This window comes from Typopeltis vanoorti, chromosome 11 (genome assembly GCF_054136105.1).
Source record: "Typopeltis vanoorti isolate ZY-2024b chromosome 11, IOZ_Tvanoo_1.0, whole genome shotgun sequence".
In the NCBI taxonomy this organism is placed as follows: Eukaryota; Metazoa; Arthropoda; class Arachnida; order Uropygi; family Thelyphonidae; genus Typopeltis; species Typopeltis vanoorti.
The window spans coordinates 20,058,956-20,077,373 of record NC_143559.1 but is presented as its reverse complement, the minus strand read 5'-3'; the positions used below and the strand labels follow the sequence as shown (position 1 = coordinate 20,077,373).

At 34.3% G+C, this 18,418-nt stretch overlaps 1 protein-coding gene across 2 annotated transcripts in view; it reads right to left on the bottom strand.

Annotated features, from left to right (window-relative positions):
• Nucleotides 1–18,075, bottom strand: part of LOC150101353 (WD repeat-containing protein 20) — a 156,389-nt gene extending 138,314 nt beyond the window's left edge. For both annotated transcript variants that reach the window (XM_090400281.1, XM_090400282.1), the window contains exon 1: nt 17,586–18,075. In XM_090400281.1, coding sequence (XP_090256407.1) covers nt 17,586–17,834 — 249 coding nt within the window. In that variant the 5' untranslated portion in view covers nt 17,835–18,075. The remainder of the gene's footprint in view (nt 1–17,585) is intronic.
• Between the last annotated feature and the right edge of the window lie 343 nt (nt 18,076–18,418).

Below are 18,418 nucleotides of genomic sequence, written 5' to 3'. Positions count from 1 at the left end.
TCATATCTATCTGAGAGTTGTATGTGGGAGAGCAGTATCAGGGAATAAGAAGGTTACAAGTGGAGTTCTACAAGTTCTGTCCTGGGACCATTGCTAATCAATCCTTATGTCAATGATATAGTAACAGGCCTACAGTGAGATGTTTAGCTGTTTGCAGATGATGTGAAGCTTGGGAGAGTTACTGGTAATAATGCTGAAGTTTTGGCTATTTAGGAGAATTTGAATAAACTGGAAAGCTAGGAAAAAATAGGGATGTCAGTTTAATGCACTAAATGTAAGGTTTTAAAATTTGGGATCCACAGATAGGATGCTTCATAGTCACTTGGTGAAGTTATACTGGAAGAAGTGGAGGAAACAAGAGATCTTGGGATGATTGTGGATAGAGATTTCAAGTTCCGAGGATATACTGCAAAGACATCTCAGAGAATTGTAACAATGTTAAGGATAACGTTGACCATGAGAGATAAAAGTTTGCTGTTCCATCGTATAAAGCTTTTATCAGACCACTTCTGGATTTCTGTGCTCAGATCTGAGGATAGATTGAGGACATGCATACTGCACTGTTTGGTGGATAGAAGATAAAAGAGAGGATATAATCAACACATTTAAGCTGTTGAAGAGTTATTATCATATTAACACCAAGTAGATTTTTCATATGGTATATAAAAGTGCAAGAATTAAGTTTTTTGCATGGACAGTGGTAGGGGCATGGAATGCATTGCCTGAGAGGGTGGTAAACCTGCAGACTATGGATGAGTTGTAATTGTCTTTACTAAAGAAGAGCATACAAGGATTTATTTCAGCAATATAACTTAATGGAAATAAGGGATTATAAATTCATCTTTATCTTATGGCCGAATGTAGACAAATTTAGAAAATTATCAAAAATAGACCACAATGCTTATGAGAATATAAACATTGGCATAACAGTTGCCTTGACTTGAATAGTATTGCTGCAGAACTGAAGTGAAAGCTTTTTATCCTCCTAAGGTTTCTTTCTAGTCTGATGATAACTGATAATTTAAAACAGCTGTCCAAGTGAGTAAAAACCTTAAAAACACTAATAAAAGCAAAATATATAGGCTCCTGAGCAGAATTCATCTCATGAAGTACAAGCAAAGGTTATTACACCAAATGCCAAGAGCCATATTCTCATAAATTCTGTTCTATTTTGAAACAGAACAATGATATCAGGACTAATAATGCTGATTATGAGGTTAAAGTTTCTATACACATCTGACTATGAGATAAATATGGATATATAATATTCCCTACTTTTATGAATACATTTTTAAATCTGTTTTTTGTTAATCAAATGTCAAATTTCCGTTTTATATATGCCTATGTGTAAGAGAAATAGATGATTTACAAATATGACTGGAACTAAACCTACTACTACAGTCTTATGAAGTAGTGCTTGTAATCCAACAGCAACTGTATGATTTTAATTACAAATTCAGCTGTCCAAGGCCTATACTTCCTAACCCAATCTTTTTAAGTCGTAGCAGGATAGCAAAAGAACATTCAAACACAAATTTTTAGTGAAAAATTTATGTGTTTATATGTAACCGTGCTTACCTTGTATCCTATAATTACCAGTCCACATATTGTATTTCTCTATAATTGGCAATTTCCATAAGAATACCAACAGTATTTTAACTGAATCAGATGTGCACAAAACGGAAAATAAAAGCAAACTGTGTATATATATGTGTGTGTGTGTGTATATATATATTAAAAAGTTTGAATGACTAAACACCGAGAATAGTAAAGAATGGGATTTAATAGGAACACTAATAGTTTTTTGAATATATAATTTTTTGTAGTTGGACACCTGAAGAAGTTGTTTTATCAAAAAAACTAGTAGTGTTCCTATTAAATCCCATTCTTTACTATTCTCGGTGTTTAGTCATTCAAACCTTTTAATTTTCATATCATTTTCACCGAGTAAATATGAATTCTAATATATATATATATATATATAGTATAAATAATCAAAACAGTAAATTCAGCCCAAAGTACACAGAATCCCAAGCTGCAAATTCATTATACTCAATGAATAGGCTCAAACTTCTTAGACAAAATTCTGCACCTAAATAAATATGAGCATCAATGAGATTAACGCCTGATAAAATAAGTTTCATTAAATAACTTTAACTGCATGTATTAACATGCATGTTAAAGATGGTAACATGAGGATTTTCTTTTCTTTTTAAATTTGAAGGCTGCATGATGATTACTGGAATAAGTGAGTTACAAGCAATTTTTAAGAGTGCATGAATATATAATTAAAGAAAATTAGAAATATATAATGAGGTAGATACGTGAAGAAACAGGATTTAGTGCAGACCATTTGCGTGTGTGTGTGTGAGAGAGAGAGAGATGCAAATGAAATTTTTGGATCCTTATATCATCAACATGAATCAAGTATGAGTTCGTGAGTTTCATGTTTTTTCCTTACTTCAAAATTAACAATCTAAATGGAAAATTTAAAACAATGTCATCACTGGATAAAAGCACAACATTGATTTAAAGAACATGTGGTTATGGAGCTACTTAAGGGTCAAACCTAGATAACTGGGAGCAAGTCTTCACGTAGCCTGCAGAATTGTAGAGAATTAACTCAGGGCTTTGACCTCATGTCCAATCTTCACCTTCTGATGATGTGCCTATTATTAGATATCTACCCAGATAGTGACTGAATGAGGATGGATCTCAGACTTCGCTGACAAACTATTCTATATTGGCTTACACTACAGATACAATGGCATGTGATAAAATGTCATGATGCCAGGATTCTGTCTAGTTAAACAAAGAACCAGATGTTTATGCTAGAACATGAGGGCAAACAGTGAAGAGTATGTCAGCTACTGAAAGAAATCAATGTCAGCAAAATTGGAAATGGGCTTCAACAGAAGCATATCAACTGAAAAGTGGAAGTAACACAAGAATTACAAAAGTACCATATTGATATAACCAGTTACAAAGAAAAAAGACTAAAAGAGGTGACTTACAGCTAAACAGTAACTATGAGACGGCAAATTCAGGAAAAAGAAGGTTAAAAAAATATCTTATTGTCACTGATATATCAAAGTTGTTCAGAACACAAAAGTTTACAGATGATTTAAAACTGGAAGTGATCATCATATAGTTCTAAGCAGGATATAAACATCATTCAAAAGAAAAATAAGTACAGCAGTTTTAAAAAGAATCAACATCCAAGCTTTAAGAGCAGAACAGATTTAAATATAAAAATTAGGAGACAAAACAAAAGAAAAAAAATTACTGAACCTTGAGGACTCGGTGGTAAAATCATAAGCAAACTTTATTTAGCCAAGGAGGCATGCTAAGTTGTTCGTACAGATTTAAATAAAAGCTTCCTGGTGGCTAAGAAGTTAGAAGCAGATCTGGAGCAGAAGAAATTACAACAAAAGTTGCTGTGAAGTAAATCCACATGACCTTAACAAAATAAGGAGAAAAATGTAAAGAAGCTATATGTAAAAACAGCATACAGAATATAAATATTATAAAGGCAGTAAAATGTTCAGGATCTTATTGACAAATGTCAAAAATGAAAAAGGCCACATAAAAACCAAAGATAATTCTGGATGCCTAGAGTAATTGTAGGAAATATGATAAACAGTGATAGAGAATATCCAGGAGGTGTCATGAGTATATTTCATTACTACAGGTAAAAAAATGCTGTCAGAAATCAAAAACGTGCAAAGCCTGCAAGAACAGAGAGGATACGGAGGTGTAAAATTTTTGCGACCAACTAATCTGAAAGAATTAGAAGCAATTTCATTAATGGCTGTTCCAGGGAAGATTTGTGCAAGCATATTTGAGAAAAGGCTAAGAAAAACTGGTTTCAGTTTAAATAAGAATTTTCAGAACTAAATGTTTACTTCATATCATACCAGCTCTTTGTCTTAAAGTATGTACACACAACAACTACTACTACAACAACAAATAGCTCTTTTTTTTTTCTCTACTATTAGAGATCATAGATATGAGTTCTAAAAAACTCAGAAGAGTGCAATACATCAACTACAGAATAATATTAAATGTAACATCAGAAAGAAACTTGAAACTGTGAACATGCAGAAATGGTAGAGGAAAGTTTAACTATTTGAAATTACAGCAGAAGCAACAAATGTTATGCCAGCACAATTATATCCATTGTCTATGTTCTTCTGGTTGGTTTGCATGTTTTGCAAGATGAAAAATTCAAAATTTCAGGAACATAAATCCTGCTACCTTCATATAAGAATGGAAAGGTAAGAAAGGTGTCTGATGTTAAGATAGCAGGTATATAACAGAGGACAACAAAGATAGGTGCATTAATTGTTTGTAATGCCTGAGAAAAGCATACTAACAGCTACTATTTTCCAAAAAAAAAAAAAACGCTGGTAGACTTGACAAATTAATTGGAAAGTAAAATTTTAATTAATTCACTAGTATAATGTAACCTGAATTATACAGTATTATCAGAGCATCCTATACATCTGGTTTTGTGAAATCAATTTGTTGGCAATACAACAAGCTGATAATGAATGTTTATTTTCTTGATCATCTAACTAGAGTAATTATTTGGACAATAGATCAATACTAATAAATATTTATTAAACCTACTAGTTTCACCAAACTATAGCTGTTGGCATCTTCAGGGTACAAGCACTGGTTAAAAAACATTACACAAATATGAATAACTGTAAAATTCTAACGATTATAGTTGCAAACTGAAATAGCATTGAACGTGAGTGATACACGTATCGTGTGTACATGATTAACTAGTTGTTGCTAAGGAACGTTCTGTAGGTTGCATTGAAGTTCATTTCCCGTGTGTTGAGAGATCTAATTAGGGTTTTCCATATCTCTGGGAGTATTAAACCTTGGTTCCTGTTAAGGTTATCAACAGAGCTAGCGACTGTAGCTGCTTCTTTAAACATTCGGGAGTGGTAGTCTTCTTCTATGTAAGGGGAACAGCTTTTATCCCACTCAATGACATGGTTAGTTGTAGAAAAATGAAATGACAGGCCTGATATGTCATGTCTGTTGTTGTTGACGTAACCAATGTGCTCCTTCTGTCTAATTTCGAGGCTTCTTGATGTCTGCCCGATGTAACTTGAACCACATGAGCATGGAATATTGTAAACTCCAGCATATTTATAGAAAGGATGGTTATCTTTTGGAGATCTTAGTGGTTTATGAATTGTTTCTATAGGTTTGAATGTCACTCTTATTTTGTGTGGTTTGAGGAGATTAGCGAGCTTGTTGGAGATGCCACTCACATACGGAATCGTGATTGTTTTGATATATTGGTATCCTCTCGTTCTCTTTGTGGTGGTTCAGAGAAAAGGATTTTGCTGACAAGTCTTCGTGGAACTTGTCTTGAAGGTCCTCGTTATCTGTTGTGATGCAGACAGCTCTTTTCTTTAACATGTGCACTACGCTAAGTTTGTGAGAAATATGGTGAGAGGAGCTGAAATGTAGATAGCGACCTGTATTCGTAGGTTTCCTGTAAACTGATAGGTACCTTTATATGGTCATTAATTTGCTTCTTAATTAAGATATCTAAGAACAGCAGTTGTTTATCTCTTTGAAGTTCCAGGGTAAATTTAATGGAATGATGAAAGGAGTTGATCTTATTGAGGAAGTCAACTAGGTCATCCTTTTTGTGTTTCTATACAATGTCACATACATATCTCCACTAAATTGTTGGTTTAGGAATTATTTGAGATAGGATTTTATTTTCGAGGTGTTCCATAAATAGGTCAGCACAAGATGGTGAAAGTGGACTGCCCGTTGCCAAGCCAGTTAATTGTTGGTAAATCGTATTCTTCCCGTATTATTGTATAATAAAAACCAAAAAGAAAAATAGTTTGAATTTAGGCAATGATCATACAGTGAGGTATAGCTTGTGGGAACAAGGTACCTAGGATGCTGATGACCTTCACCACGGGAACGTTTGTAAAAAAAAGAGGTGACATCTAGGCTAGCTAGAAGATCATTTTCTGATATGGTAATGTTTTTTTAATTTTTCCACAAAATGTTGTGAGTTTCTGATGTAACTCTCTGAGTTATGGATATGTTGTTGTAGGAGTTTAGAGAGATGTTTGGACAATAAGTAGGTAGGTGAGTTGATTCCATCCACAATAGGGCATAAAGGAATACCATCTTTGTGTACTTTTGGAACACCATAGAGTCTTGGAGTTAAAGGGTGCATGGATTTTAGATATCTTAATTAAGAAGCAAATTAATGACCATATAAACCCATCAGTTTACAGGAAACCTACGAATACAGGTCACTATCTACATTTCAGCTCCTCTCACCATATTTCTCACAAACTCAGCGTAGTACAAATGTTAAAGAAAAGAGCTGTCTGCATCACAACAGATAACAAGGACCTTCAAGATGAGTTAACATTGATATCTAATAATCTTTACTTGAACGGCTATCCACAAAGACTTGTCAACAAAATCCTTTTCTCTGAACCACCACAAAGAGAGCGAGAGGATACCAATATATCAACACAATCGCGATTCCGTATGTGAGTGGCATCTCCAACAAGCTCGCTAATCTCCTCAAACCACACAAAATAAGAGTGACATTCAAACCTATAGAAACAATTCGTAAACCACTAAGATCTCCAAAAGATAACCATCCTTTCTATAAATATGCTGGAGTTTACAATATTCCATGCTCATGTGGTTCAAGTTACATCGGGCAGACATCAAGAAGCCTCGAAATTAGACAGAAGGAGCACATTGGTTACGTCAAAAACAACAGACAAGACATATCAGGCCTGTCATCTCATTTTTCCAGAACTAACCATGTCATTGAGTGGGATGAAAGCTGTTCCCCTTACATAGAAGAACACTACCACTCCCAAATGTTTAAAGAAGTAGCTACAGTCGCTAGCTCTGTTGATAACCTTAACAGGAACCAAGGTTTAATACTCCCAGATATATGGAAAACCCTAATTAGATCTCTCAACACATGGGAAATGAACTTCAATGCAACCTACAGAATGTTCCTTAGCAACAACTAGTTAATCACGTACACACGATACGTGTATCACTCACGTTCAATGCTATTTCAGTTTGCAACTATAATTGTTAGAATTTTACAGTTGTTTATATTCATATTTGTGTAATGTTTTTTAACCAGTGCTTGTACTACCCTGAAGATGCCAACAGCTATAGTTTGGTGAAACTAGTAGGTTTAATAAATATTTATTAGTTAACACTTGAGCTATTGTCCAAATAATTACTCTACAACAAACTGATTTTTCAATATAGAACTTGTAGTGCAAGTACTACCAGACAGAATCCTATACAGACAACACTTTATAAGAATTGTCATCAAGTCATGTGACTGATTTTATGGTATTTCAGTTGGTTTGTTAGATCAAATTCCTGGTATCTTCAACGAAGTGCTGAAAGTGTTTAATTCTGGGTATTTCTAAAACTCAAGTTAATTAAAAACACCACTCACAGTCAAACAGGCTGCAGGAATTAGAACAGGGTTTGCGCATTTCAACTGGAAAAGATACTGGCTCAATTCTCATTATGACAAATGGAATCTTTATATGGGCTTTTTAAACTAAGGAGTTAACTGGTCTTAATGATATGAAAACAGAACAGTTTTTACTGCCAAAAACTAGGTTTTTTTTTTTTTACTGTTGCAAAACAGGCAAACTAGTCAGAGAATGTACAATTTACAAATAAAAATACTATGCAATGTGTGGTGGAAGGTGTAGTGCAGGCAGTGGATTGTGCAGCATTGAGTAACTTTTTGTAGAGTCCAAATACATTAAGTGTTGATAAACTTCAATTAAATCTCAACCAAAAGCAATAAACCAGATTAAACCATTCAAAAAATCTTAATTCCATATCTTTTCCACTTACTAATATATCATCTAGATCCTTCATAGCTCAGTTGGAATAGATGAAGCCCTTTGGTCGGAAAGACCTAGGCTCAATTCCTGTCCATGATGTGAGGAACCTTTATCTGGTCTATCGACTAAAGGTGAGTTAGCCAGTCTCATATGGAGATAGAGGGTTTTTTTCACCTGGAAACTTGGGTTTTTCATCCCTCAGAACAGGCAAACACGCCTATGAACACACAGATTTACAGTCAAAAATACATACTTAAAATCCCTCATTGGAGCGCTCAGCCAGTCCTAAGGGATGATAAGGAAAACTGGGGGAATCCCACATGGACAACAACAATATATCATCTGCAACCATGCTGTGAGTGGAAAACAAAGATTCAATTTTGAATGCAAAAACTAATAAAATACAAATAATAATAATAAACAATTTAATATGTAATTATGCATATGCTATATAATAATGTAATGTTACAATATAACTATCATTTAGAACTACAAAGATATATTATAAAAAATGTTACTGCTTGGAAGAACAAAAGAAATGCATCTGCATTTGTTACAACAAGAAATAAGGTCTATAGCCCATGTCGTGAACATCGCATATGGAATTAAATGGAAGACGCCATTATGCTTTGTCACAGCAAGTGTGACAAATGTGGGAGATTTTTTTTTTTTAAAGCATCTGAAGTTACTCTTAAAAACCAACCTAATTTTAAGATGGTTGCATTAAACTCTCCAAAATATGGGAAACAGCTATTCCTATATAACACTAAACTGAAGTACCTAAAACACATATACTAGTGATAAATGCTATTAAGCATTTATCACTAGTTCTAATTAGCACCTAAACCTTACTCAAATATGGTGAACGACATTTTGCAATTTGCATATGAAAATATAACTTCCAATGATTTAACTTTCTATGAATCTAGCTCATGCTGATGAAACTAAGAAGGCAACAATAAACAATCATTTTGAGTAGCAACACTTCTCATGATGCTACACACATTTAATAAAGGTGCACTGTGCATTATGCATTATGATGGGAGGAATCTTTATATGGACTTTTTCAATTGAAGGTGAGTTAGCCGATCTCATACAGAGGTAGCAGGGTTTTTTCTCCCGGAAACTTGGGTTTTTCATCCCACATACAGACAAATTGGCACTTCAGAACACACGCAATTTACAGACAAAAAATACCAGCTATGGTGGTGGTCGTGGGCAGCAGATGTAGGTGATTGGTAGTAGAGGTTCTGTGTAGTAGTGGAGATGGAGAGTTGTACAGTAGGTGTCCTCCCGCAATGAGTCTTCGGACTCCTTGGAGGTGTCACGAATAATAATAATTATGGGATACAGATAACTGGATGAAAACAAGGACTTCTTTGATGATGCAAAGTGAAATGAAGTTCTTTTCCTCCTTCCATCCCTCTAGAAAGAGTAGATTAAATGGAGAGAAACTATTGTGAGAGCTATAGAAAAAAAAGATGCTTTTACAAGATGATAAAAATTTGAGAATGGAATTTAAAAAGGCAGCTGCTGACAAGTGGAAATGCTTGCAAAAAAACTCCAATAGCCTAGCCATGAAGATTCTTCAAGTTTGCTCACACTAATTGAGAAAGAATTTATGAAGTACTAATTTACTTGGTAGAAAGTAAATTACAAAGTATAATTTTCTTTCTACCAAGCAAAAAAAAAATAATAACTTGCTATAAGTAGCAGCACTACTGCTAGAGTAAGCTTAAATTTCACAAGGAAAGTGACATTCTCAAAAATGAAAACAATCACATGAGCCAACAGCAACTAGCCAATGTCCTGCTTCTTTCAATGCCTGTCTCACTTGTTTACATTTTTACAAGAATTTTTTTAGTTCTTTTTAGTCAAAAATAAGGCAAAACAGTTTTTGATCCCTACCTTACAACCTTATCCTTCCTTACTGTGATCTAAATGTGAAGAAACTGTCAGAAAACATTAAATAGCAAAAGAAATTATATTCCAAATTCTCATAAAACAAGTGAAAGATATATATGGGTGTCTGAAGAGAAAGCAACTCCCTTCCAAATGGGTTGAATTTCCCAGATGACCTTATTCAGCAATGTAAGAAATAGCTATATTCACTTTATTTAAACAGAGAGCAAGCTGAATAGTCATAGCTATATTCAAAATTAAGTTAAAAACAATTGAATGATGCAACTTACAAAAGGGTGTATATGAAGATTACATTCTCTTTGTCTGCAATACCTTCAGTTATATTAGGATGAATTTCATAATCTTTAATAATGTAAGAAAACTATTCCAAGTGATTAGTAGAAATATATGAGAAGGAAGCAACTCTTCCCCTCCTCCATTTCAATCCAACTACACTAAAATTTAAATTTTCAGAGCACCTAAAGCAAGCGACATCAATAACACCTAGACATATATTCCCAATATGGTGAAAATATCATCTGAACAATGCAATATGTAGAGATGTGTGCGTGTGTGCAAAGAATGCAATTTCCTGTATACAGCTAATCCTTTTTGTCATTATGGAAATTGATTGAAATCTGTTAAAAGATGGAACCTACATGCATCAACACTGGAGGCCCTTCACTTTAATCATTTGAAAGATAACCTATAGAAGCATGTGGAGGAAAAGAGAAACAATGTTTTAATTAAACTGGATTAACACTGAATCTGGCAGCTTATGTCTTGCTGAATACCCCTTCATATAATACTGGTCATATTAAATTTAAAAGCAGTGAAACTTGGTTCTAATGATTCTTGTAATAAAAGCACTGAATCATTCATTACTGAACTTGACTGAAGAGTCTCTTCCTGGATGTTATAACATCCCGGAATGGCTTCATGTTCTTCTTCTCCCATCTCTCCCTTCCTCCACTTTATAATTCCCTCTATATTAATGTGATAAAGCTTTCCCGCCAACTTAAAAGTTTCATGTTACCTCTATTCTACATATCCACAAGCTGTGCAATTTACATTTCTTCAGGATCCAACTCTTAGTTTCCTCATCAAGATGAACATTAGGTGACCAATAATAGTCCATGCATGGTTTGTTCAAGACCTTGTACAATGGTACAAATTCCATCTTTATACATGTCAGTGATATCCTTATCATAGCAGCAACACACTAAACTATTTGAACATTCTTTGAACAATATTTCTATTGACCATTATCCCCAGATCACAAATATTAATTAATGGAACATCATTCTGCCAATGCAGCCTTACATTTCTGTATTCCATTCTCTGGCCAGGCTTAATACTCTACAGCTGTTTAAGTCAGTAGTGGATTAGAGGAATAGGAGAAGGACAAGGTGGTTCTATTACATCACAAAATCTTCACAAGAGAGAGAGCCTGCACATTACAGACCTGTGAGTAATTCATGGAATAGTGATTAAAGTTATGGAAAATTGGTCAATGCCAGTATTCAGGAATGGGTAGATAGGAATATGATCTTCTATTGGTACAGAACAGCTATGTGAAGGGTGCATTGATAATTTAATCATTTTCTATAATAAAGTTGCAGTTGAGGTGGATTAAAAAAACTTACACTATGACCCTGTTGGACTTGCAAAGGTATTTGACAAGATAATATATGCACTTTAAGACCACTACAGTAGGAGTAAACAGGACAGATTTACTCAAATACAGTAATGGTTGAAATTAGCACTGTTATGACATTTATAGGCTTATATGGATTGTATAATTCTGAGTAGTACTTTTCTATAAAGCAATCAAGTAAAGATTGAAGACCACCTATTCACCTATGGATTAGTTCCCTGTGCTGAATAAAGACATTCCTCCTGTCAATTGATAAAAGTCAAAACTGAGTAAGTGAATAATTTAGGTTCATTCTATCTTCCTATTTATTTAGCACTGTTTGCATTACACACACTGTACCATAATGTTTCTATGAAATAAGAAAAATTATCAAAAGAACAATACTCTGCCAATCACTATTTTGCTGTGTAAATAATTAGTTTTAAGACTGCTACAGTAGCAGCAAACAGGACAGAGTTACTCAGACACTGTAATGGCTGAAGTTAGAACTGTTGTGGACAGGAGACCAACTTCCCTCTGTGTGGGCAGTATGTTTGTGAGTCTGTCAACTCTCACTGCATGTCCCACTTCCTTTTTATCTCTTCCTCACCAAGCACAATGAACCACAACCAAAAGAAACATGTTTTTACTTTGGATCTCAAAAATTCTCCTACACAGAATAGTTATATATATATATATATATATATAAAAAAAACATCAAAAATCATAAAGGCAACAGAAATCCAACCAAACAACACAACACTAATTCTTATCAAAAAAAAGAAACAGTTTCCACATTCACTTCATCAACATTCATGGCCTAAACAGAAATATAAAAGATGTGTACCACTACCTACAGTCACCTCAAACCAGAACTACTATTCCTTTCAGAACCCCAACTGCCCAAATTACACATTACACAGCTCTTTCCACCACAAGGGTGGCAGTTGTGCATTCATGAGAGCTGACACATCATGCCAGAGACTGCAAATCCTTAAATTCCCACTATTTGATCTGCTCTGTCTTAAAATTTCTCTACCAAATCAAACTGCCCTTCAGCAATGACCAATTTCAGATCAATCTTCCCACCAGAATACCAGACAACTCCCCCCCCCCTCCAATTTGTCAACACACTTGACCTCTTCCTAACAAGTTCCCCTTTCAGGTATACTATGGTTGTCAGTTCTCCTTCTGGAAACTCAGACCACAACCTCATACAAGTCTCTTCTGCTGCAAAACAACCCACACTCACCAGTTCAGTCTCATGTCCTTTGGCACTGCAAGGGTGCCAACTGGGAGGACCTTTGTTACTTATATTCCTCCTTCCCATGGTTTGACTACTGCATCAGTTCTTCTGATCCAAACACCTGCTCAGGCTGAATAACAGAAATCATCCTCACAGGAATGAAGGCTTACATCTCCCATTCCAGTCCAAACTTTCAGCTACCAACCAAGCCTTGGTTCTCAAAAAGGTGTGCCAATGCTGTAAAAGGAAAAAAAATCTCTACTTACCACAATTGGCTCAAGACCAAAACTCCAGCTGTCCTCTCTGCCTATACTGTAGCCCACAAAATTTTGTTGTAAAAGAATCATCACCAAGTCAAAGTCAGACTCTGAAAGAACCAAATGCTGCAAACTCACCTGCTGCCCAAATGGCAGTTGCTCTTTCTGGTCCTCTTGGCAAGGCCATTGGGCACAATTTCTGCCTACCCAGATTGTGCTGTAGTCAGCTCAACAAAAGACAAGGCCAAAGTTCTCTCCACTCCACAAAGAATGGCTCCCTTCATGTCTTGCAGTCTTCTGACAAAAAAAGAAATCAGAAGAATCCTTAACAACCTGAACACAAAGCATCTGGTCTGGACAGTATCCCACCTATTGTGTTAAAAAAAGTGTGTCCCAGAACTAACACCTATCCTGTATTGCCTTTTCAATCTATCCTATTCAACTGGCATCTACCTGATAACAGGTTCATATCCAGCCAATTCTAAAGAAAGGTGATAAAAGTCAACTAACAAACTACCATCCAACTGCTCTCACTTCTGTTCTCTCTAAAATTATGGAGAAGGTCATGAACAACCAACTCTTGAACCACCTAGAGAAATACCAATTAATCAGTAACTAACAGAATGTATTCTACCACTTGTGATCTACAGCTGATCTTGCTTTCATCACCCACCTATGGACTCGAGCCATGGAGAAACTAACATGGTTACCCTCAACATTTCCAAGCTGTCATCCTATGGTCTGCCTTGCCTGCTCTGCAACTGGACCACCAACTTTCTCACTTGTTGTTCACTATGATGGACAGCTTACTCTCCTCATATTTCCCCACCAATGTAGGAATCACCTACTCTCATCCTCTTGTACATAAACAACCTCCTCTCACAGATTTCTAATCCTATCCATAGCTTTGCTGATGACAGTACACTCTATTCCTCTTTTTCGCTTAACAAACCTGTTAGTACTCGAGTATTAGAATCCTCAAGATCTACCATGACCAGGGACCTGAACACAGAATGACAGAACCATAATAGAAAATTTTCAAGAGAAACAGGAGTACTCATCAATACTTAAAGTAGAAAAAACTGTCAAAATTTTGAAATGTGAAAAGGCAGCTTGGAGTAGATTATATTCCAAGCTGAAATACTCAAGTATGGAGGTATAAAAGCATTGTAGTGGCTACAATGCATAATTCAGAGGGCCTGCTCAGAAGGTTGAATTGTCAATGATTGTACCATCTGTAAAAAAAAAAAAAAAAAAAGAATAAAGCTGAATGTGAGAATTACAGAGGAATTTCTCTACTAAATGTTCTCTACTTATGAAAACATAAAGTTGTCTTTATGTTATCTTAAGAGATCTATATAAATAAAAATTGTCTTTATATATATATATATATATACACACACACACACACACACACACACACACACACACACATATACATACATACATACATATATATTGTGCCTCCGTAGCTCAGTCGGTATAGACAAAGCTCTATGATCAGAAAGAGCTGGGTTTGATTCCTGTCTATGACTGAGGAATCAAACTTTATCTGGTCTTTCGACTAAAGGTGAGTTAACAGGTCTCATACGGAGGTAGGGGTTTTTTTCTACCGGTAACTCAGGTTTTTCATCTCTCAAAACAGTTAAACCGGTCCCATGAACACACGCAGCTACAGTCATAAATATACTATGGCAAGGAAGGCAACACAAAACCACCTTGCTCATAATCATCTCCCTAGTATGGTAGCATATGCTGAGGGAATAGGATAATTTTTATTATCCTATTTCCTTTAACTAACAGACAATGTTAGTTTCAGCATTCTAAATTTTTAGCTAAGGTTCATTTGGCATATAATTGCCTATATTCTGCCTGACAAGTAAAAATGACCTCCTTCCATAGTTCATATCATCTCAGCATAAGGCAATTTTTAAATCTCTCACCTTCTTCTTACAATGCCAGGCCTTGACATATGAAATCTGCCATCAGTTAAGCCAATTCCTGCTTAAAATCAAATGCCCTATGTAATGTCAATATTAATGATAACATCAAGATATAAAAAAATAAAAAAAAACCCTGCACACTCATAAGACAGCTGAAAGATACAATACTGATATTTATAAATATCTGAATTATGAATAATGAAAAAAATTCTCATAACTAAGTTATTATAATGTTATTTAATAATTTCTTCACATTTTATACATGAGCAATGCAAGACAGACTGTTGAAAGTTTGTTTAGTGAATTCTCTTTTTTTTTTCATCACATCCAAGTATTAATTATTTTCCAAGCTAAGTAAAGTAACATGCGAAGTAAAATCATTATATAATATTAAGCAAACTACTGTTAGCAACTCCACAACATTAATAAATAAATAAATAAATACACACAGATAAAAAAAAAAGTCAATGAAATATTTGGAGAAACACAAACTGACAATCATATGGAGCACATATGAGAAATTTCTACAAACTGGAGCAATCTTAGTACACTGCTAGACAGTAGTAAGATACTGTGAAAGGAAATGATGACCCCAGGTTTCTCCATCACTTTTTTTTTACCATTCTTTGAAAAATATCCTTTTAAATGGCTCACAACAAGCACAACTATCACCCTTCCCTTCACCTATTAACTAATTTGAAATCTCAGTCCTCACTGAAGATATTGCATAATTCTGAATCAAACCAGATTAGCCAACTCTGAACTTTCTCCACCAGAATATACTCAAAATTTGAGTGATCAATCAAACTGGTGCACAGTAATCCAGCATGGTCTAATCCTAGTTTTAAATAAGGAATCAGTGCCATTATTAAAGTAATCCTTCTTACTGTTTTCTCTGAAAATAACATTTGTATCTGAACTGGCATTAAAATGATGTTAGCGCTATACACAACTTACCATCTGATTCCAAGTGCAAAATTGTAATTGTAATTCTAGTGCAAATCCAGTTAAATAAAAACTGTTAACTACCAATTAAAGAACAGTGGAAATTCCCACATTATAGGAATTATCTCATTCATATAAAATAAACATAGTCAATTTTCAATATGAAGCAACAGAAAAGGTCCAGATACAAGTAAACAAAATAATATGAGGAATAAAGGTTTTTCCTATTTTCTTCTGTAACTTATAGAGAAAAACAGGCAAAAAGGAAAAGTTACAATAAAGACCTAGATTGATGAAAAGATTATCGGAAAGGAAGAAAAAACATTTTTACAGGTGGAAGAAAAGGGATGGAAGAAGAGAGGTGCACATAAGCAAAGTAGATATAACATATTTAATGTACTTAAAAAAGGAGCAAATGATGGGCACAATGAAGTGATCTTGATTCTACAAAAAATATAATTACAACACTAAATATAAACTAGAATACCAGGTATAGGTCAGGTAATGAGTAAATACACATTTCCATAATTTATCTTTAATCCACACTTCTTACTGCTCTAGTAAATAAATAAAAAAAAATCATACCAACTTTGGATATGAATAGAAGTTGCATTAAGTTTCTGACAACTACAAATTGAATAAATACAGTAGAAATATTTCTGTTCTGTAAAGAATAGAAATATTTCTGCTATATTTGCATTTAATCAATCTGGAATGCTGATACTATGTTTCTGTAGGGAAATATGTTTTTATTGATGTACAGTTGCATCAATATCAATAAAAAACTTTTTTTTTTCAATGCAAGAATAACATTCACTAAGTGCACTTATGTTTGTTAAAACAAAAATACTATATATAAAATATTATATCAAGCATCCTACAAATTTTTATTATTACAACAGTTTATAAAGGAAACATTACACATAAATCACTTGTTTGCTAATGGATGCATGCATTCTTCAGATGAGTAGATTTTGAATGAGGGAAATACTTTTTATTCCACAAAGTCACGTTTTCTTTATAATTTTTCTTACTTGTAAATAATAACTGCTGCAGAACTCTTAAGGATTTATTCTTTAAACCAAAGATAACTGCACTTCACTTTGACCATTTTATACAGATGTCTTATTTCACTTAACCTGATTATGATGTACTTATTCCATATTCAGTTATTTGGTTGGTTTTAAAGAAAGAGTTTACAATACATCATGCACTTAGTATACTATTACAATTCATTGAACACTTCTAAAATGGACAGTCATTTTCAACCACATCTGTAATCTAATGAAAAATAAAATGCAGTCATGGTTAATGCTTTTAGGTTACAGAACTAGCTTACAGGGAGACAAAATCTCTTAGTATAAGAGATAATCTCTTAGTAAAATTAGCATTAGTAATCAGGAGGTATTGATGAAAATGAGTGTAACAAGACCTTTCTGAACATGTCAGCTTGCGAAATGTACAAGGACATTTTTGGAGGGTGAGCACCCATAAAAATGTCCATTTATTGTAATATTGGAGAAATTTACTAAATCCTTTAAACTGACAACTTAAAATATAATGGGGAAAAAAATAATATTGAAGTGCATGACATGATTTAATAATTAGATTCAGATAAGACAGATTCACACGCACAATACGCGCCCGCATGGGTGCCTACTGGGTATATAATGTATATGCACATTCCCAGTCTTGCTTAGCAGATATTTCTGTCTCCACTGCATTATGAGCCCTTATTTTTGAAACAAATCTTACCTTTTTAACACCTTTATACATATGAACATATAGCTCTCGTCCCACATTGAAACAAATGTGATCACCATTTCCGGAGGAATCGGGTAAGGTTACAAAAGAGACTTTGACAGGTGTATTAGCTTGAGTGTTAAATCCCACTCGATTAGGTCTGGAATACTCTGAAGGTGTCATTAATTTGTAAACGCCTTCTCGTGCTGCGAACTGTATTTTCGGTTCGTCTTTTCCTCCGCCGTCACACTGCACCGCCATTTTACCGACTTAACATTGAGGGAGGCGAACCAGGATCCCGGATGTTCAGCATGTCTGCATCAAGGCTGGGTTACATCACTTAGCAAAAAAGTCAAAATATCGTACGTTTCTAGCTATACGTAGGTTTCTTTATAAGCAAATTTAAAATATTACAAATTGCAAAGTAGTTATTTAACAGTACACACTACACTAAGGAACAATTCCAGGATTACGTTTACGTACAAATAAATATACCTGAACACCCAAGTTACAACATACATCACCAGTTTCGTGCTCATGGTGATACATTTCACAGTTCCGGGCTTTCGATATTAAATCATTTAATTTTCAGAATTAACGAATATATTTTATATATAAATTAACAATACAAACAAATTTAATTATAAATTTTTATATAAGTATTTTCTAAAATATGCTAATATTTGAATTTTAACAATATAGAATATTTGCGGACTTATGATAAACAAATCAGGTGTCCCTTATGGTAGTTGAACAATTGCACGATGTAGCATTATTGTTATATTAATTTAATGTAACTAGTGGTTTTGAATTAAATCTATGATTCTGGTAATATGGTTGGCAAG